This window comes from Pogoniulus pusillus, chromosome 13, assembly GCF_015220805.1.
Source record: "Pogoniulus pusillus isolate bPogPus1 chromosome 13, bPogPus1.pri, whole genome shotgun sequence".
NCBI lineage: Eukaryota > Metazoa > Chordata > Aves > Piciformes > Lybiidae > Pogoniulus > Pogoniulus pusillus.
In genome coordinates, this window is record NC_087276.1 from 7,577,548 (window position 1) to 7,599,688 (window position 22,141).

General features: G+C 44.9%; 2 protein-coding genes across 35 annotated transcripts in view; both read right to left on the reverse strand.

Moving 5' to 3' along the window:
* MELTF (melanotransferrin) overlaps nt 1-16,746 on the reverse strand; it is a 32,374-nt gene extending 15,628 nt beyond the window's left edge. The window contains exons 1-7 of the mRNA XM_064152847.1: nt 14,164-16,746; nt 10,519-10,673; nt 5,885-5,984; nt 3,938-4,120; nt 3,135-3,291; nt 2,236-2,303; nt 698-885 (exon numbers count right to left, since the gene is read on the reverse strand). Coding sequence (XP_064008917.1) covers nt 698-885; nt 2,236-2,303; nt 3,135-3,291; nt 3,938-4,120; nt 5,885-5,984; nt 10,519-10,673; nt 14,164-14,209 — 897 coding nt within the window. The 5' untranslated portion in view covers nt 14,210-16,746. The remainder of the gene's footprint in view (nt 1-697; nt 886-2,235; nt 2,304-3,134; nt 3,292-3,937; nt 4,121-5,884; nt 5,985-10,518; nt 10,674-14,163) is intronic.
* Nucleotides 16,747-16,996: 250 nt separating this feature from the next.
* The window catches only part of DLG1 (discs large MAGUK scaffold protein 1), a 196,023-nt gene continuing 190,878 nt past the window's right edge, over nt 16,997-22,141 (reverse strand). For 18 of the 34 annotated variants that reach the window (XM_064152855.1, XM_064152852.1, XM_064152856.1 and 15 more), the window contains 2 exons: nt 21,761-21,852; nt 17,685-18,917 (listed from right to left, as the gene is read on the reverse strand). In XM_064152855.1, coding sequence (XP_064008925.1) covers nt 18,811-18,917; nt 21,761-21,852 — 199 coding nt within the window. In that variant the 3' untranslated portion in view covers nt 17,685-18,810. Of the gene's footprint in view, nt 17,395-17,684; nt 18,918-21,760; nt 21,853-22,141 lie in introns of those variants that run through there. The other 16 variants (XM_064152849.1, XM_064152850.1, XM_064152853.1 and 13 more) reach the window with 1 other exon arrangement.

Below are 22,141 nucleotides of genomic sequence, written 5' to 3' on the forward strand. Positions count from 1 at the left end.
TTACAGGAAAGAAGTTCCTCCTTGTGTTGAGGCAGAACCTCTTTTGCTGCAACTTACACCCATTGCTCCTTGTCCTATCCCAGGGAGACAGTAAGCAGAGCCTGTCCCCCACTCCTGGCAGCCTTCAGATATTTATAAGCATTTATCAAATCCCCTCTCAGTCTTCTCCTCTCCAGACTAAGCAGCCCCAGGTCCCTCAGCCTCTCCTCATCAGCCATGCCCTCCAGTCCCCTAATCATCTTTGTAGCCCCCCGCTGGACCCTCTCCAGCAGATCCCCGTCCCTCTTCAACTGGGGAGCCCAAAACTGAATGCAGTATTCAAGATGAGGTCTCAGCAGGGCAGAGCAGAGGGGTAGGAGAACCTCCCTTGATCTGCTGGACACACTCTTCCCAATACACCCCAGGATCCCATTGGCCTTCTTGGCCACAAGGGCATACTTCTGTGCCGTGGTTAACTTGTTAGCCACCAGCACCCCCAGGTCCCTCTCCATAGGGCTGCTCTCCAGCAGATCACTTCCCAGCCTGTACTGGTGGAGTTTATTATTCCTCCCCAGATGCAGGACTCTGCACTTGTCCTTTTTGAACCTCATCTGGTTCCTCTGTGCCCAGCTCTCCAGTTTGTCCTCTAAAATGCAACACACAGATGAAACGCAACTCCTCTAAAATGCAACACACAGATGAAAAAACAGTGTCCTACTTGTCCCTGGTTGAGGAGCTGGAAGACAACAGCCCCATCCGTGTCAGGCCGCACCACCACAGCCCGAGCTGGGACCCTGGCCAGGTGGCAGCTTCTCCACTCGGTCACCTCTGCCCTGCTGCCGTTGCGGCACAGAAGCTGGAAGTCCTGGGAGCGAAGTCGCTGGGCCCACGGAAAAAGACTTCTCCCTGCAATCAGACAGAACATACTTATGGAACAGACATCAAGTGGAGCTGGTGCTTCTAGCTCCATGTCTTCTCCAAGCATCACGGGCAGATGCAGAGCAGAATGCACATCTGAGCATCTCTGAACCACTGCTGACTGCAGAATGCTTCCCATGCACCTCTCCTTTAGTCTTGTGTTTCTGATGAGAAAATCGACTGCTTCACACTTGCAAGATGTACTGAACTGTACCTGGGTCTGCAGCAGCCTCAAGTCTAGGGTCACAGGAACTTGGTGGGTTTGGTTTTTTCCCCTGTAAATTATGGTCAGGCAAGGCCAGGATATTAAAGCAGCATTATACTCAAGCTGCCAGATAAGACAGGCCACATCTTGTTCACTTCCTGCTTCCTCAGTAGGCAGCCCAAGTCTGTATGAAACCATTTACAGCTGTTTAAGTTATTCCTTGATGAAGCTTAAGACTCCACTTGTAATGTTCCCCGAAACTATCACATACTTAAAAAGAAAGAAAAAAAGCCCAACCCACAACAAAGACAACAGAAAATCACCTGGACACCTCCATCTCCTCTGATGCATGCAGCTGTGGATACATCTGGGTTTGCTGCTGATCACAGACTAGAATCACAGAATCATCTGGGTTGGAAAAAACCTCTTGAGATCAAGTAAACCATCGACTATGGCCATTAAGCCATGTCCCTGAGTGCCACATCTACATACTTGTTTGACCACCTCCAGGGATGGCGACTCCACCACCTCTGTGGGCAGTCTGTTCCAATGCCTGACCACTCTCAGGAAAGATATTTTTACTACTATCTAATCTAAACCTGCCCTGGCACAACCTGAAGCCATTTCACCTTGCCCTGTCATTTGTTACTAGGGAGAAGAAACCAACCTTCACCTCACTCCAACCTCCTTTCAGGTAATTGTAGAGAGGAACAAGGCCTCTCCTGAGTCTCCTCCAGACTAAACAATCCCAGTTCCCTCAGTTGCTCCTCTGGAATGGGCTGCCCGGGGAGGTGGTGGACTCGCCGTCCCTGGGGCACTTCAAGGCAAGGTTGGACGTGGCACTTGGTGCCATGGTCTAGCCTTGAGCTCTGTGGTAAAGGGTTGGACTTGATGATCTGTGAGGTCTCTTCCAACCCTGATGATACTGTGATACTGTGATAAGACCTGCTCTCCAGAGCCTTCAACAGCTTCACTTCCCTTCTCTGGACATGCTCCAGCAACACATAAGAAATTAGAATTTCTTTGCTGACCTCTCAATTCAAAATAAACCAACACTTGACATTCTACTGTCATTGCAGATACAGCAGTTCAGCTCTTGCAGCCACCACTCACCAAGCTTCTGGATGACTCACCATCTGTATTTTCAGGCACTGTGCTGTGCTTCAGAAAAGCCACTTCCCCAGCACGTTCAGCCAAACACCTAAGAGATACAAATCCACCACAAAGATGGGTTACGAAGCACAGCCCCCATGCACTGGACACTGCCAGCTGACAGCCAGAGGGCTGTGTGCTATGTTCCATCAGCCACAGACATTGACCTATTTCCTCCTGCTAGAGTTTTGCTCAAGGCAGAGACTAGTGGCTGTTGGAGCATGAAGTAAACTATCACTGTCATTTGGTGAGCATGGACAATGTGTTCAGTGCTGCCTGGGACAAACAGCATGACCTTCTTAGTGCAGGAGAGGTCTCTAAGGCAGCCACAGAATCCTCAGACAGGAGCAAATTCTGCCTTTGCTCACTCAGTGCTGTTATTGAGGGACTGGGAACTGCAATACAGCACACAGATGGGAGAAGAAAAAGAAAGGAAAGATTGGTGTGCAGAAAAGGAGGGCGAAGCTACTCAATAATTCAGTGTAGCTGAGGTGAGATGACTGAAACAGCTGAGTTCAGCAGCAAGTTCAGCTCTCTGACTCCCAAGGTCATCAGGTTTTACTGGGAAAGATGCAGCCTGCTGAAACAAATATTCAGACTTGTGTCAATAGCTGCTAGACAGAGCAAACAACTATGGGATGTCCCTGCCCACTTTAAGTGCTAAATATCCATTTTGGTTTTAATACCTGAAACAGTGGGTTCAGAACTACTGGTTTTTTTTCTAGGTTTAAAGCATAGTTTTCCTAACACAGCAGCAGTGCATTAGGACACTTCTACAAAGTAGAAGATTTCTGGCTCAATATCCTGTCAGCAAGGCTTAGGCAGGACAGCTATGGATAGAACACAGTGATAAAGGAGTTGACAGAGCCATAACTTTTACCTGAAAGCCCCACTGTAGTCGTAGTATTGCTCTTGGGAACTGCGTTGACACTTCTTCTGCCCAGTCAAATCTCCTTTGCAGAGCTGACAGAGGGATTTGGGATAGTTGATGCTGTTGGCTCCAGGAACACAGCTTGCATTGAAATAGTCACTTACAGCTAAAGGTGAAAGGAAGAACTTTTTTAGCACTTAATAAACAAGATGCCAGGATCTCATTTTAACACATCCACACACTACATGTCTAAAAGCATTTAGAAAGGATAAATCATTTTGTTCTTAAAAGATGGTTTCCAATCTCAAAAACAACACTGCAGTCTTGATCAGAGCTACATCATGTTTACTCTGTCTTACAAGGAAGGAACCACACATGTCTGTCTACGTGCCTGGTCCCAAACCCACATGGAAAGCCATTGCTGAACAACACCTCTTTGCCCTGTAACTCTTCTACAGGATCACAGAATGTTAGGTGATGGAAGGGATCTCCAACCCCACTGCCAGAGCAGGATTACCCGGTATAGGCTGCACAGGAACACATTCAGGTGGCTTTGGGAAGTCTCTGGAGAAGGAGACTCCACAATCTCTCTGAGCAGCTTGCTCCAGTGTTCTGTCACCCTCACAACAAAAAAAAGTCTCCTCATGTTGAGGTGGAACCTTCTGTGTTCCAGCTTGTACCTATTGTTTCTTGTCCTATTGCTGGGCACCACTCAGAAGAGCCTGACCTCTTCATCTTGGCACCCACCCCTGAGATATTTATAGACCTTGATAAGATCCCCTCTCAGTCTGCTCTTCTTATTTATTTCTTACCTCTTGGGAGGTCACATCCCATTGCTGCCAGACGCCCACTGTCAATCAGATAACCCACTGGCACATCCCAGCCTGCAGTTCTGTTGATGCCTGTGTGACATGAAGTGACACCCTTCAAGCTGTTGATGGTGATGTTGGAGACTGTCCTTACCACAGCCACGGCATAATAGGCAGTTCCAATCTCTGCAGCATAGGAAGAAAGAGAAGCAAGGAGGCTCACAGCAGCAGTTCAGTGAGACATGCTGGTTTGTGGCATCTTGTGGCTCATCTACCCACCAGCAAGTCACATTGTTCACATCCTTGGTGAGAACCTGATGGCAAGTGAATAGCCTCCAGTATCTTTTCAGTGTGAAATGCCTTAGTTAAATGCCACCAGTGATCTGCTCTGACTTTGAAGGTCATGGGATAAAAAACACCCAAAGTCACCTTACCAGAAGGAATTTTCTGTGATTCTCACAAAAATTATTCCCCAGTTGCCTACTAATTTATCTTAATTTTGACACAGCATAGCAAGTGGATGTCACTGGAGCAGCACAGCTGATTTTCTCTTCTGCAGTTCAATACAACTGATAGGTGAGACTTTATGGTCAGAAACGGCCATAATGTCATTCAAAGTGACTCTGTTCAGATCAGAAATCACAAAATTTCATCCACTTTTCTCTGATTTGAGTTCAGAATCTGATAAATGAAGATATCCAGCCTCTGGAGCATTAAGTCCATGTGGTTTTGAGAAACTGAAGTTCAGGGTCACTACTAGGGTCACTACTGTGTCTGTAGTTGTTGTGGGCTGTGTGCTGCTGTAGGTGATCCAAGTCCTTGTGGTCTGAGCCTAACAGACACTCCCAAGGATGCCTTGTCCAGATCACATTAAGACCTAACAGCAAACTAAACCCAACTCCATCTCACAACAGAGTGGCAGGACATCACTGCCTGCAGGCTGCTTCCATAGCTATTCCACCCCTGGAATCTCTCAGAGTTCCAGCCCTGAACTAAACAAACATGTTGATCTTGAGTCAGGATGACTGAATTACTGTCTCTGTCCTAAAAGAAACTCAAAGCTTAAGGACACCCAGATAAGAAGCAGAACACCACTTCCTTCCTTCCAGTAGGTAATCCTATACACCATTCAAACAAAAGGCTAAATATTCTTATTTATGGGTTAAGACAAAAGCCTAATAACAACTTATGCTTTGCCATTTATTAATTTACCTGCAAAGCATAGAACACAGAAGCAGTGAGACAATAAAAAAACCCAACAAAGCCAAACACAACAAAACGCAACAACATTCTGTTACGGACAGAAACACAGAATCACAGACTTGTCAGAGTTGGAAAGGGACCCCAAGGATCATCTAGTTCCAACCTCCCTGCCATGGGCACAACATTCAAGAGGGAACCTGACCATAGAATCAACCAGGTTGGAAGAGACCTCCAAGATCATCCAGCCCAACCTAGCACCCAGCCCTAGCCAGTCAACTAGACCATGGCACTAAGTGCCTCAGCCAGGCTTTGCTTCAACACCTCCAGGGCCGGCGACTCCACCACCTCCCTGGGCAACCCATTCCAATGCCAGTCACTCTCTCTGCCAACAACTTCCTCCTAACATCCAGCCTAGACTTCCTATGAAACAACTTGAGACTGTGTCCCCTTGACCTCTTGCTGCTTGCCTGGGAGAAGAGAATGACCCCCACCTGGCTACAGCCTCCCTTCAGGTAGTTGTAGACAGCAATAAGGTCACCCCTGAGCATCCTCTTCCCCAGGCTAAACAACCCCAGCTCACTCAGCCTCTCCTCATAGGGCTGTGTTTCAGGCCTCTCACCAGCTTCACCATTATCTAGCATTTAGGGTCTTCAAGAAAGGGAACCCAAACTAAAATGGCAATAGCAAAAATGCATAAGAAAACCCCTTGTATTAAGTGATCTAAAAGTTATTTAAATTTGAACATACCTTGATCATATACTTCTGCAACCACAGGCTTCAGACCATGCTGCTTTCCTGCCTGGTAAATCAAACGTCCATCCAGCGTCACTGCATCTGCCAAATCATCCTGTGCAGGCACAAAGACACAATACATTTGGAAGCTTCATTATCAGCATCTGTGAGCAGCCAGAGGCAGAGCACCCAGGATTTTAAGAGAAGAGGCCCCTTCAGGTGTGTTTCTCCAAAAAGTTCTTCTAAGGGCACTCAAATTTCTGAAGAACAATTACCAAGTGGGACTTGGGAACTTCAAACCCTCCTTCCTTCAGAAATAATGCAGGCGACAGCCCTGGACTAGGATGGCTTCATTAGCATTCACAGTCCAAAGGCATCTTTTCATAGTCCAAAGACATCTCAGAAAAAGATCCTGCAACTCTGCCATGAATTTAAGGCCCACCCATCTGACTTTTGTTCATCTCTACAGCTACTGCCCCAAAGCTTGAACACTGAAATCAGTAAACAGAGTTTTGAGGTGGTACACAAGTAGTTTGAAGTGAGGTCTTCTGGTCCTGCAAAATCTGAATGCCTCAGTGGACTCAACAGCAACCTTGGCAGACAAACAGCCACACATTTGAGGAGAGGGGCAGCAGATACCAGAGCATTTCAAAGAAGGAAAACACCTAAAAAGACTGTCCAAGGTGGAGAGATACATACATGGGGCATTCACTGCTGGGAAGGTGTCCAACGACACAGTATCTTTTGGACTGACATGACACCAAGCTGGCTGGAATCCTGCTACAGGTGCAAGATTGCCCTGAATAGCACAGGATTGTACTTCCCATAGCAGCAAGGACTGGCAAACTGCTCTCTGCACCCTGACCAGCTGAACCTGGCTCTCACTGAGTACTGAACCTAGTGGAAGGCAGGAAATGGCATCTCACGCAGCAACAAGACTCTGCTGAGAAAACATTCAGCAGCTTGACAGTTTTCATTGCTAAGCCTATTCCAAGAGTCTAACCAAGTTTGCTTAACCTCTGGAGCAAATAATTGAGTTCACTCATCCCACAGCAGTTTGCTGAGCACTGGTTGGGTTACACTGCCTAGCGTTCCACAGCCATTTCCCACAAGCTGAGCCACATTGAAAGCTTGAGAATTCTGTAAAGCATCACTTGAGACCAGAGGTGATACACTGATGCTGATACCTACATCAGGTTGGAGGTTGCCCTGGACTTTGAAATATTTTACTTATTTGGCTCAAGAGAGAAAAAATACATCCAATAATTAGCCAAAACAAAAGATGCCCTCTTGACTGGGAGCTAAACAAAGCTTCAAGAGAGCCTGGAGAGGAATCAGGGTGGTGAGATATTTGCATCTTAAAGAACATGCACAACCTTTCTGGAATAGCCAGATCTGACGTTCCAGTGGTGAGAGCCAGAGCACAGGATGACAGTTTAGAAACCAAGTACAGCTGGGTGGTCAGAAGGGACACCTCACAGTGAGAGACAGGAGAAGGAGGAGGAGGAGGAGGAGGAGGCTGGAGTTAAAAGGACCTTCCTCTCAGGGAAAACAAGATGAGTCTCTAGAACCGGTGGTGGACAGGAAGCAGAGCAGATAAAATGGGAAGGGCTGGACATGGAGGACAAGGACTGTATTATGTGGACATCAGATAGCACTTTGTGATTTGAAAGCTGAGCTTTTGAGCTCTGTTTAGCAGAACCACCTCCTGTCAATAGCTTGTGTATACATAACAGTGTATAGAACCACACAAAAAGACTGAAAAACTCATAAAATGGCTTAGGTTGGAAGGGACCTTAGAGACCATCTACTCCAACCTCCCTACCATGGGTAGGGACATCTTTCAATCAGACTTGGCTGCTCAAAGCCTCATCCAACCTATCTTTAAACACTCTCAGGGAAGAGGCATCCACAACCTCCCTGGGCAGCCTATTCCAGAGTCTCACCACCCTTGTACTGAAGGGCTTCTTTCTAAGACCCAGTCTAACCCTGCCCTCTCTCAGCCTCAAACCATTCCCCTTTGTCCTGTCTCCAGAAACCTTTATGAGAAGTTCCTCTCCAGCCTTCCTATAGGATCCCTTCAGGTACTGGAAGGCAGCTCTAAGGTCCCTCCAAAATATTCTCTTCTCTAGGCTGAGCAGCCCCAATACCTCAGCCTATCCTTGTAGCAGAGGTATTCCAATCCTTGGATCAAATCTGTGGTCCTCTTCTGTACTCTCTCCATTGGCTCTGTGTCCTTCTTATACTGGGGACATCAGAACTGGATGCAGAGCAGAGTCAAGTGGCAGAATCCCCTCTCTTGCCCTGCTGTCCACACTCCCTTTGATGCAGCCCAGCACACAGCTGCCTTCTGGCACTGCTGGCTCATGGGGAGCTGCTCAGCAACCAGCACTCCCACGTATCTTTCTTCAGAGCTACTCTCAAACCATTCTGCACCCATCCTGGATTTGTGCCTGGGGTTGGTCTGACCCAGATGCAGGACACTGCACTTTGAGCTGTTGAACCTCATGCAGTTGGCACTGGCCCACTTCACATGCCTGTCAAGTTCCCTTTGGATAGCATCCCTGCCCTCAAGCAAGTCCAGTGCACCACACAGCTTGGTGTGGTATTTAACATGAAGCAGCTGACAGGCCATAGACCTCCCCTTTAAATGCACACAGTCAGTGCTGAGGGGACAAACCAGCAACAAACTGAGTTTGTTTTTTTCCCTTTTTCCCAGCAAAGGTTTGCCAGAACATTTAGAAGAGCCCAGGATTTTTCCATGTTTGATTTTTTTTGGAAGTCTAAGTGCAGATGGTAATACTTTGTTAATTATTTTCAGGAGGATGTAATTCCTGTGTGTCACAGCACTTGAGAATTACCTACAGAGGTGCTTAAAGGCCTTCTGAAGAACAGCTCACATTAAATGAGCCAGGGGTCACATTAAATGTTGCCAGGTTCCCTAGTTTAATATTTAAGCATTTCTCAATTTTTAAATACTTTCAGAGAAAAAGGGTTTTGCCTTTATCCATCTGCTAACACATTCACAGGACTAAGTCCAAGTCACATAGTGTTATAAACCAGCAGATCTCTGCTTCCTCAGACATTGCATCCCACTCCCTTTTTGGCTTCAAAGGGCAGAGTTCAGTGCAGATGTGGGCTCAGGGGTTCCACACAGACCTGCACAAACCAGGTCAGCTTAACCATCTAGTAGATTATTAGTGCAAGAAAAACGAGTTCTGAAACACAAAGCCTTGTCTTATAGTGAAGCTTCACTCACTCAGAAAGCTGCTCACTGATGCTACCTGCCTGCAAGTCTCCAAGTCCAGCTAATCAAGTTTTATAGGAATGCCAGGCTCTAGATAAGTGCCTGCTGCTTGCAGAGCTTCCAAATGCAGTTCTGTGTGCAGTCTGTTTCAGAAACACTCACCAGCCCTTTTAATAACCTGCTCTGCAGAGTCTCACAGGTCCCTCTATGGAGTGCAGCCACCAGCCAAGCAGTTTTAGGAAGAACTGACACTAGGAAGTGTTTCTTGTCTAGTCCTGAGGTAAGATCCTGAGGTATGCATTGGTATCTGCTCCTAACATTCTTCAGCAAAGCTCTGACGCCCTTGCTCAAGAGCAGTGTTTATCAAGAGGCAATGCAGCAGTTTTAGCAGACAACTCTTCAGATTCTGTTGACAAAAAATTACAAGATCCCAATTTCTGAAACATGTTCCTTTTTTCTGGCCACGCAATTGCCTTCCTCGCCTCCCTTCAACTTCTCTGCCAGACCTCATTTTCCTGTCCTTGACAGGCTGTGTCTTCTCCACAAAACCCTGATTTTTGGGCATGTCTACCAAGGATACAAAAAAGTAGTATTTATGAACAGAGCCAGCCATCCTCCCCTTCCTCCACACCCTCTGCCAGCGAAGACAACAATCATTACCTGCCTCCACACTTCCTCCCATTTGTTGTCTCCCACCACCTACCCCCTGAGAGAAGGGGAAATTTTCCAGAGGTAATTTTGCAAAGCCACATGTTTACAGTGGTTAAAGCCTGCCCCAGAGCCATGCTCCTTTTGGAGACTGGGCACACGCTGGGCAGCTGGATCAACAGAGCTGGCTCTGCACGCCCTTTGCTCTCCCTGCTTGCTGCTTTGTCCTGCTTTTGTGCTCTGGTATTGGAAGATGTGATTCAGCTTTATGCTCATCTCATCTCTGTATACAGTAATTTCCACTATGGGACACTGAATTGGGAGTTAGATCCCGAGTTTATTAAAATACAATCTACTTAGAGGCTCAGCAGCACAGTTTTAACTACTGTCTGCATCTTACAGCTCCATCCCTTCTGAAATATCTGCTAAATAAATCTGACACGATGCCCAAATCAAAGATTAGCATGTGGAAGGACATATTTGAGACTTCTGCTACATTCCTAATGACAGACCATATGTGACCAGCCAAAACAGATGACACAAGGTCATTCTGGTGCTCAGGTTCATATCTGTACCTTTATGTCTTCTATCAAAAACATACATGCTTTAGGTTTTGACCTGAATGTGCCAGGAAGCATATGGACAGTTGCCAGGACCATCAGACACTCACTGCAGAGCGTGGACACTGCTACTGGATTATAGTTAGGCACAGGGGTAAATTAAATCTATGACACTGCTGTCACTCACAACTCACCTTGATCATCTGGGTGCAGTTAGCAGCTGATCCTCCCTTTGTGCACTCCAGAGAGGGAAGGATGCCAGCCCCACCAAAGGCTTTACTCATGTCACTACACTTAAAAAACTCTTGGTCAGAGACAGTGCACCATCGGACACGTTCCAGGCTGAGAGCTGCAAACACCAAGAGAAAGTATTACAAAACACATCAGTGCCTTTGTAACAGACTTCCCTGTTTAAAGGTTCCCAAAGACTCAACCTGCAATTCCATTCCTCTCCCCAAACCACAAAGGAATCAAGGCTCTCCTGACAGCGAGTCTTTACAGATGCCTCCTACTGTCATTCAGATTAAGATGAATGCCCAAGATTTCTGGACTGGAAACAGGATGCATGCAAACCTCGGTAAGTTCAACAAGGCCAAGTGCAAGGTTCTGCACTTGGGCCAGGGGAATCCCAAGCAGAAATGCAGTCTAGGTGTCTAGCAGATTGACAGCAGACAGTCCTGCAGAGGAGGACCTGGGGGTATTGGTGGATTAAAAAAAAATCAATCTAAAGGCAGCAATATACACACAGAGCCCCCAAATGTCCATCTCATCCTGACCTGCATCAAATGAAGAGTGGCCAGCAGGTTGAGAGATTCAATTCCACCCCTTTACTCTGCTCTCATGAGATCCCATCTGAACTACTACTATGATTCTATGATTCTATACTGAGCCCAGCTCTGGGACACAGATCTGCTTGAGTGGGTCCAGAGGAGGGCCATGAAGATCATCGGCGGGGCTGGAGCTCTGCCCCTGTGAGGACAGGCTGAGACAGCTGGGGCTGCTCAACCTGGAGGAGGTTCCAGGAAGAGCTTATAGTGACCTTCTAGTTGTTACAGGGGGGATACAAAAGAGCTGGGAAGGAGACAGGATGAAGGGTAATGGTTTTGAACTGGAAGAGGGTAGATTTAGATTAGATTTCCGGAAGAAATTCTTCAGGATAAGGGTGGTGAGACACTAGAACAGGGTGCCCTGAGAAGCTGAAGATGCAGCCTCTCTGGAAACATTCAAGGCCAGATTGAATGAGGCCTTAACAACCAGGTCTAGAGGAAGGTGTCCCTGCCCACGGGCAGGGGGACTGAAACTAGGTAATCTTTACAGGATCACAAAATCAGTCAGGGTTGGAAGAGACCACAAGGATCATCTAGTTCCCACACCCTTGCCATTGGCAGGGACAACCTACCCTAGATCAGGCTGGCCACAGCCTCAGCCAGCCTGGCCTGAAACACCTCCAGAGATGGGGCCTCAACCACCTCCCTGGGCAGCCCATTGCAGGCTCTCACCACTCTCATGATGAAGAACTTCCTCCTCACCTCCAGTCTGAATCTATCCAGCTCCAGCTTTGCTCCATTCCCCCCAGTCCTGTCACTCCCTGATAGCCTAAAAAGACCCTCCCCAGCTTTTTTGTGTAGGCCCCCTTCAGATACTGGAAGGCCACAAGAAGGTCTCCTCTTTAATGTTACCTCCAACCCAAACCATTCTCTGCTTACTTAAAATGATACACTTCAAACCCGAAGAGACTGTACAAAGCCAACTCTGTCTCAGGCATTCACAGTTAGTACCTGGAGTCCTGCCTCAGCTCTTTTTGATCTGAAGGAAAAAAAAAACCCAATCTTAGGTGCTCAAGACCCTTGCCAAAAGGCTTATGAAAACTAGAAGAGCAAACCTGTCCCTTCAAAACACTCTTTCATAAGAGGCCATTTCCAGTCAGGAAAGAGGAGGGTGAGGCCATGAATGAAAAGCCTCAAGTTTAGCCGAGGAGATTCCATTCAGCAGTGAAGAAAAGTGTCTTTCAGCAGGCCCAAATGCTTCTAAGCACCAAAGCTACAACAACGAGGAGGTTGCCTTGGTAAGGCTACAGCATCACGAGCACAAGGTGCAGCTGTACATAAAACGCAGAGGCAAGCATGGTTTGTGCTGATAAGCCAGCACAGATCATTTTTGTAAGCAGAAGGCACCACACTCCGTGGCTTTGCTACAGTTTAAATGTCTGAGTTGCTAGACTCCTCCATGTTTTTTGTCCTGTGGTTTTCTAAAAGCTCTGTCTCCTCATTTTCCCACCACTCTCATGCAGTGGAGGTACCACATCTAACTTTACAAGTGCAGATGACTCCACTAGAGCTCAAGAGTAGCCACACACATTTTCTGACTCAGTGACTGCAGACTAAACAGGATTGGTGATACCACACTGCTTGTTTTGTGCCCAATAATGAATCAGAGGCTCTGGCTTGTTGTTCCACTGCAACTCAGAGCCAACTCCGCTGCTGTCAACAAACATGAAGTCAGACTTGGAAAGCTCACAGGAAGTTTTGATGGCAGCATGTGCTAGCAGAGGGAAAAACAACTGCCCATACCTGAGATGCAGGAATCCTGAGAATCAGGATGGTTAGAAGAGGAGCACAACAGGGTGATGGTAATAAGGCACTTCACAGAAGCCTAACATTTACTTCAGTGAGATTTTCACCATTGATTTATTGGGGCAAGTGGAAGAATCTTAGGTTTTAACTGATAAAGGGGCTTGGGGTTTAGTTCCTATAAACTCAAGCAAGTGGAAAATAAACTGGAGTCTCAGCATCTCAGTATGCATGGTGAAGTGCCACTCTTCAGCCTCAGCATACTGACTGTCAATGTAAAGGCACAGGATAAAGAGCATGAACTGTATGAAGAAATCATGAGCCATATACACCTGAAACAAAGCTTATTTTGGCAAAAAAATAGTGACACAGCATGAATCTCCTGAGGTTTTTCCTCACTCCTCTAGAAGAAGCAATTAATTTGTACCTTCCCAAACTGAACTGCCTTACAGGAAGAGGAAAGAAGGAAAGCCAGACTTTGGGCAATTTCCCCTTTCCCTCCTTACAAGTAACCCATCTGAAGTGGGCTTGAGCATAGACAAGGTCTGTAGTTAGCTTCACTTCTTGATGCCAACCAAGTACACCTTAAGCAGCAGGTCAGTCTCTGAACCCGAGTTGATTTACTATTTTCTTGTTCCCAACTGGCAACTTCCACCTGAAATCAGGTCCCCAACACACAGGCACCTTCACTGCTAGCACACACCCAATTAACTCTTTTGCTGGAAGTAACTGCACTACATTGGGTAACAAACACCGAATGTTAGCACTTGGTTAAGGGTTTTCAATAGGAATGATGGAAGAAAAACAAAAATAAAGCAGGCTAATCTCTTTTTGGAGAACTGTGCAGTGCTTCAGCAACAGCATCTGCACCTCTGGTGAAATTAAAAGCATTTGCCCTAAGGCAGGGACAAGAGAAAAGCAGTATGTGGCATGGAGCATGATAAATGGAATCAGGCAATTATTTCTCTTTTGCTCAAGTAAGGATCAGAGAACTGTTTATATTTGTGAGGAACAAGACACCACTGCACCAAAAGTAGATTCAGTGCTGAGGAAAGGCATCTGACACCAATGAATCAAGACGTACAAGGTGCTCAGCACAGCTTTTTCTTTCTGCTCCTTCTCTACCTTTTTCAGTTTTTTTCTGTTGCTTTTCCTTGCCACATGAGATTGGTTCTGAAATAGTCTTTGGTTCTCTCTGTTCTCTCACCTCACAACGAAGTCAACCTCACTGACACCATACCATAGCAAAAGTTTCTGGAGAGCACTTACCGACAGGAAAGAGGAGAAGACAGAAGAAGTTCTTGGAGTTCTTCATAGTGAAAATGCTGGGATTTGTGCTCTTCTGGCCTTCAGAATCCCCAGAGATCAAGTCTTCTCCAAATGTGCTCTCCTCAGCTTGCTCTCTGGTGAAGATCAGCAGCCTTCAATTGCAGGTGCACTTTGTTCAACGCTTCAGCTTGCTTACCTTGGCACAGGCCACCTCCTAATGACCACGAGGTAAAAACAGCCTACCTCTCTTCACACTGCCTCTCTACTTGCAGGAAAAAAAAACCTCAGACTAGAAAATTGCAAAATATCTGAGGCACCAGTGAGGTGGTCACTGCTGCAGCACCACCTAAAGCCTTAAACAAACAGCTGCACACAGACTGCAAGGGGTAAAGGCAGGGCAGCGCAGGGAAATCCTCATCTGAAGTATGAGCTCTGTCTATTTCCTATGCGTTGGGGCTGAGGAAGGAAAAGTAGATTTTCAAGCTAGGTACTTTACATGACAAAGCTGATGGTCACTTTGGGGTTTTTTTTGCCCACATTCTCAGCACTATCATGGATCTCATAAAGCCAGAACAAGAAACAGACTTTTACAACTGTGAAATCTGAACGCTGTGCAAGTAGTACAACGCAGGCTGAGTGCACCTCTACTAAATACCAAGTGTTGTGAAAGAAGTAGTTTCATTTTACTTGTTTAAAGGTTTTAGAGAAGGCTCAGGAAGGGCTTTTCTCTCCCACAAAGAGTGAAAACTGAGAGCTGCCATGCCTTCTAGAGCAGCTTTCACAGAGAGGCACTTGCTTGTGCTGCCCTTCTCTTCATTTCTCATTAGTCAATGAACTGCAGCTGCCTGTGACAGTTTGTTTAGAGAAAAGCCATTCAGTGCTGCTTTGCTCTGCTGACTGCCATTGCTCAGCTCAGCACCCAGCTACCAGAACAAGAATGGCTTTGCATCACCAGAAGTGCCCAAACAGGCGTCTTAAGCATTATCTGCTGAGAGCATGCACAAACAACACAACCATAGGTGCCCTTCAGACAGTCTGTGCATCTGGCAATGTTGCCTGGATGCCTCCAGGAGTTAGGTACTTGGCTAACTGACAGCAATCTGCCAGGCTGCTAGCTTTAACACTTACTAGCACCTATAAGATGGCAGCTGAGTCTAAGTCAAGTAATTCCTTTTTTGACAAGTTGAAAAAAAAACAAAAACAACAACAAAAAAAGATATAATGACCCCCCCCAGACCCTCAAACTAAACTTTATGGCTGAACTCTGACTCTTGGCTGCCTACATCATCTGGAATTAGCTGTCCCTTTGATGTCTAAACTGCTAAAGAATGACCTGGCACCGCTGGATTCCTTCCAAATTTCTGGAAGGGTCCATTATTGAGATCTCTTCCAAGCCTTTCCCACTGGCCAGATTAACCTCTCAAGCCCTCTGATGCTTGCATCGAGGCTTATGTACATGTAAAGCTGACAAGACTGATGAACAGTCCCTGCACCAGTTGCTGAAGACTGCAAGAGCACAATTAACAAGAAATCTAAACCATCCTGCAAATACAATTCCCTCTCCTATTTTATTCATAACTCTATGAATCTCTGTGCTTTAAGGAGATAATTAGACTACTGAAACTAACTTTCAGCACAACAAAAACACCCATAAAGGAAACTGTTAGCCTAACTAAACAAGAGACCAGCAAATACTTCATGATCCATGCTTCTGTAGAGCAGTCACAAAGAGGTGGCTTAGCAGGCAGGGAAGAAATCCCATGGTGCCTTCATGGGGCCAGCAAAAGTAAGGTGGTAGTGCATGGGTGTGATCCCATTTGGGTTTCCTAATTGCTCTGGTTGCTAAACTGGAAGCTTTAGGAGCAGTTTACATGTTATGACATATCTTTAAAACACAAAAAGCCATGTGTACCCATGAATAAAAGACAGATCAGCACCTGACTCTGGAAAAATGAGAGCCAAAGAAACACTAATGAATGCAAAAGCCTAAAAATGACAAGACAAAACAAGTCAGCCAAGAGCATCGGGGCTGTCAGAATCAATTTTTTCTGCCAGGGCTCAAGGGCAACAGCTGAAACAAAACCAAATAGGCAAAGATGACATCTGAGTCTTTTGGAGTTTCTTTATGTCACTCTTGTTTTTCACTCTAGGACAACTACAGAAGGCAGGCACTGGGGGATTTCAGTAGGAGTGTAGTAATTGGTGGCACCTGGCTAGTACTTGAGAAAGGCCTGGGAGAAAAGCTGTCCGAGTTATCCAAGGCACTCCAATATCAGAAAGAGTAACTCCTCACACAGCTACTCATCTGGGTAGGACTCCTACTGATGGGCTGGAAAAAAAAAGGGTAGGAAAAATTATACATATCAACACAGAGAACTCAGATATGATAGTGATATTATTAGGATGACAGCTAAGATTTAGGACCTTCCTATTTTAACGCTTAAGACATCTCACTATACACCTCAGGCCATCAGTCACTTGCAAAAGGGGACACGGTGCCACTCTTAGCCCCTTCAAAAACACACACTCTTCATTGTCAGAAGTCACATCAACCTAATACACCTTCCACAGACAAGAGTCTCAGAAAGCAGCCTAGGAAAACAAAGATGACTGTGGGCCCTCCAGCAGCTTACACTCGCTGTAAGTCTGACAAGCCTTCCACATGCCATCAGCAATATTGACAGCCTGAGTTTCAACCTGCTTTTCATGTAATAACTTCACTAGCACCAGTCTGGTCAGCAGTGCTGCTCTAACACATGGTTTTCTTTCACAGCCTCGACCAGTTTCAAACTGCTACAACGCCTTTGGATTAAAAACACGACTGACAAGCATATTGTACAACAAAGTTTATTAGCTGTTCTCCTCTTTCTAACAAGTGGAATGGAGAGTGCCCAAACTTCTTTACAAACCAAAGCCGATTTGGTCGTGCGACTGCCATTGGTACAATTCCTCTTACAAACAACTGGGTTCAAACAAGCAATGGCAGGCACCGAATAAAGGGGGGGATTGGAAAGATCTCATTACTGGCAGTAGTTCCACGTTTTGCTACCACAGATTTATAACATTCAGCACAGAAAGCTGTGCATCACAGATGGAAGATCTCGCACCTCTGCAATCCGAGGTGAATGCGTGCAGAGAAGGAAAGGGTATTGTTGACTTTCAACTCTCCCCTGGGTTCAGACATGCAGATTACAAGGCGGGGAGGTGGGGGAGAGACAAACACCTGAAATCCTGTAGAAAAGAGGAGAACTTGCATGTAATTGCCCTTTTTGTTTTGTCTAGTAACTACTATTCCCTGGACTTCACGCCCAGCACCATAGCCCATTTGATTTCTCACGAACAAAGAAGGTAAAATCTAATCTGTATTATTTTTATTCCAAACAAACCAAACCAAAACAAAACAAACAAATAAAAGCTAGGAGTAAGGTGATAAAAGAAAAAAAAAATATATATTTTTATATATATATATATTTATACGTGTGCGCAACTATGTAAAGAAAATAATTCCCATAGTTACAGAGTTTAGTTAAAGAAAGTTTAATATATATATATTTATTATAACAAAATAGGCAGTTATTGTGGGTAAAATAGTCATTAAAATCTGACCCCTAAGAACACACACATCTTCTCTTTTTCTTTTTTTTTTAGGCTACGAATCATTCTCTCATTGCCCTAACGACCATCTCTGCAGCTGGCTTTGCTGTATTCCTGCCAATGGAAGTTTGGCATTCCTCTGAAAAAAAGACAGAAGTTTCCTAGCACCTAAAAGGATTTTAGGCTCAAAAAGTGCGATGACCATTCCCTAGAAACGATTTCTGTAAGACACTATAAATAGTGTTTCAGGAGGAAGATTAAAAACGTTACAGATCTTTGTCCCTAGCGATTTTATTGGCAAAAAGAAAAGAAAAGAGGGGAAAAAATGGTTTCTAAGAATATCCCTATTACACAGGATCACAGGATGTGAGGGGCTGGAAGGGACCCAAGGAGATCATCGAGTCCAAGCCCACATGAAATTATGAAAAGTGACTATCCCTTGAGCAGCAGTAATGGGAGCTCGTGACAATGTTAACTTAAAAGTTGGAAACGTTCCTCCCTCAACTGCCTGGAAAGAAAACCCCAAAATACTTGCGAGGATAGGATTGAACTCAGAAGATAAAACCTGAAATCGACTGCCCCTGACCAAACCATGCTACTGAAGTTAAAAGCGTGCAAAGTTACCTAATGATTTACAATTGCCTCGAATACAACTTCTTGTTCGATCGTTATGAAACTTTAAAAGAAGGTCTATAAAGCTTTGTTGGAAAAAAAAAACCCCAAACATCTCTGAAAGTTACTTTCCCTTAAACATTAAGGAATTTTAACCAAGCAATTCCCTCCCCACCCCTACCCCGAACTAATAGCTGGTCAGGCCATTCCACTGGCATGTTTGAAAAATGGCAAACCAACAACACACAATAATACAAATTATTTCAACTAAGAGAGATATCAAATGTGAAGCGTTATGGGAACTGCAGAATGTGATGGTTAAGGGTATGAACCACGCTGGAAAAGAACTAGAGGCAGGCTCCACTGGAAGGGCTTAAGAGTCGTCAGATGTAGTAGGTGGTGTCAGTTAGAAAATGAAAAATAAAAAAAAAAAATCTGGTTTCATAATTTTTCCTTTGCTGGAACCCAGATGTAAGGCCCAGACTGTTCCTCTATGATCTGTTTCACTTGGTTGTAGATTTCTTCCAGTGTGTCTCCTTGGACAATAGCTGCAAAACATAATGTGGCAATCAGCAATCATCCTTCCTAGCTCCGTACAGAATCCAAGACGTCCCAAGCCAAGCTGTTCTTTTCTCTCAGAGTGGCAAGAGGATTTCAGACTGCTGTAGGAATGGACACACACTGAGATTTATGGTTTCTGTGCTGAAATGAAGCATGCTATTGATGGTAGTACAGGACACAGCAAGCACCATCTCTCCCGCTCAAGAAGCATGGCATTAGGAAATGGTTTTCACTTTGTTACAAGTACAAACATATGACTGAGAGGGCTTTGTTCGTTTTGCTTTTCATAACCACATGTGAGAGTCTGCCTGAATCATTTTTATTCTGCAGTATTCCTTCTCGTACAACTTTCACATGTGTTTCCAACATGAGGCAAGACTGAGTACAGGGCTTTGTCCCCAGACTGAGAGAGGCTTGGGCCTACAAAAAAGCTGTGGAGGGATTTTTTAGGCTCTCAGGGAGTAACAGGACTAAGGAGAATGGAGCAAAGCTGGAGCTGAGTAGATTCAGGCTGGAGGTGAGGAGAAGATCTTCATCATGAAAGTGGTGAGAGGCTGGAATGGGTTGCCCAGGGAGGTGGTTGAGGCCCCATCTCTGGAGATGTTTAAGACCAGGCTGGATGAGGCTGTGGGCAGCCTGATCTAGGGTAGGGTGTCCCTGCCCGTGGCAGGGATGTTGAAACTAGATGATCCTTGTGGTCTCTTCCAACCCTGACTGATTGATTCTATAATGCAGACTGATGAAGTCAGCCAGATCCTGATACCTTGTTAGCAGTTCTGGCTGAGCCTGGGATTTCTACCTGCTAGCACTACCATTTGCATTGGTCTAAAAGAAGAGGAAGTTTGTTGCCCAGCCAATAGATTGAAGCTTCATAGATAATAGTCTCCTTGAGCTAATGAAAAGTACCAGAATTAGAAGTGAGCCAATACACATCTGTTCTGACACATCAAAGTATAGTCTGAGTTGTCTTAACCACACTTCAGCCTAAAAAAAAGCCATCAGCATGAGATAGCAACTGATTTTAAATTGGGATCACCCTCTCAGTGTCAATAATCCAAGAAACAAAGTTTAGCATGAAAGATAATTTTAGAAGCAGGTCAGACTCGCTCTTTTGTGCATTGATACATTACTGATGCTTCTGAGCTTTGCTTTCAAGCAAATTGCTTCCTTTTTCACCCATTCATCAGTCCCATCTCTAAAAACAAAGGTCTCTCTCTCTGCAGCTCATTGTCCCAGTGCCTATGGGAGGAGACTGTTGAGTTATTAAAGGTCAGGTACAACTCCTTCCAGTTATATTTAACCACATCTCTTCCAAAGATCCATGCCCTCGAAGCAAAGGATGGATGAGCTCTTCATGTGCTTCAGTGCAAAGTTTAAGTCTGTTCAAATTTAACCTGCTGATGAAGTTGATCTCAGTTATCTGACGTGATGTGGTATTTGGTAACAGATTAGAGATTGCTCACAGTCAGTTTTACCACCTGACTCATATTGGTGGCAAGAATTGAAATGTTTTAAACTCTCTCAGTTTCAGTAAAGGATTTCCATACTGAAATGGATTATCAAGGACAAAGTGTGGCCGTTGCTATCTTCCTTTGTCAGGAAATCTTCTATTTCTAAGATGAAACATGAGTCCTAAAGTGCCTTTAAAGGCCCTTGTTTCCAAAATACCTTGAATTACATCTTTCTATTTCCTGTAAAACTGTCCAACAAAATGCCCTGAGGCAGTCTTGGGAGAGTATCAGTTTCTGACTACACCTTTACTTTGATATACACTAAAATAAACCTCTTTTGTTACCTGAAAGTCAAACCTGTCATGTTTGTCAATAATTTAGTAAGAGGCTCCTTAACAAAAGAACTTGCAATAGATGTTGAGAGTCTCATAACTGTCTGGTGTGCAGACAGAGAGCTATGGGCAGAGTGAGACAACTACATGCAGTATTTGGAGAAACCAACAACTGGAAGGCAGGGAAGGAGGAAAAAATGGGTGGACTCAAGCTGTTCATTGTGTGGGTAGCACAGAGAGTGGAGAACAAGGCAGCATGAAGACAGGGACAGACAAACCACTGGTTCCTCTAATTTCCTCTCATGTGAAGCAGCAGCCCTTCCTGTATCTCTGCACAGGTGGAGGAACCTGTTGCATTCACAGCTCTGCAACTAAGATGTGGAAGGAGGAACTGCACAAAGGGATCACGTCACAGCAAAGGAGTTAATGTGAAGTGAATGCTAAAACATTGCAAAAGAGAACACGACAGGATGGAAAGGAGCAAGTGTTTAAGACAGCAACAGGCAAGGCTCCTTCCTGATCTTCTGAAGATCCTGACTTGATCAGGCTGCTACTGCAAGCTACAATGCAGACAGCACAGTTACTACAGTTAGACTCATGGCATACAGAGAAGTGATTTGCTAGGTTTCCTAGTGCTGCAACACTCAATTTCCAAAGGCTTAATTATTTACTATCAATTCTTTCTGATTAAAAAGTAAATAAAACCTCAGAATTCTCTACATGGAATTTTGTTAGGCAATTTTAGCTCTGCAAAGAAATCTCTTTAAACAAGTATATCAACAATGAAAATGTTTGCCATACCTAAGAAGATGGCAGAAAGCCTCATGTTTTCCAAACCTAAACTAAGCTCCCAGTAAATTCTGTGTATGTATTGAATTAACTGAGCAAATTTAGACCAATGTAGAGGTACTAAGATGGGTCTATGCCTCCAAAGAATCACAGTTCAGTTGGAAAACAAAGTTCAGCCTTATCTTGGCAGCGAGGCATTTACTGTTTTACAGCAAGCAATAAAGCTCTGACAATGGAAGAGGCCCAAGCAAAACATACCTGTGAAGTGTTCAGTAAATTCTTGCTCCAGTTTCATTGCTCTCTCAAAGGTCTTCCTGGTTTGCTCTTCTGTTAAGCGTTTATTCATTTCCCTGAAATTGACATGATACATTCAAAACTAATTCTCCAGTACCTCCAGTCTCTTGAAATAAGGTTTTAAACTGCTGTCTGAGCATTAGCCCTAATAAAAGGCAGCTTCCTAAACGACACACCTATGCAAGGCAGCTGTTCTGACACTGTGTCGCATGTAATTTAGCACAATGACCTGACACTTCAAAAACCTTGTCTGAATGTCCCTAAAAAGAAAAAATTAGTGAACTGTTGTTTAAAATGCTAATAATTGTCTTCACAGAGCTTGCAGCTAGCTTTTCAAATGCAATG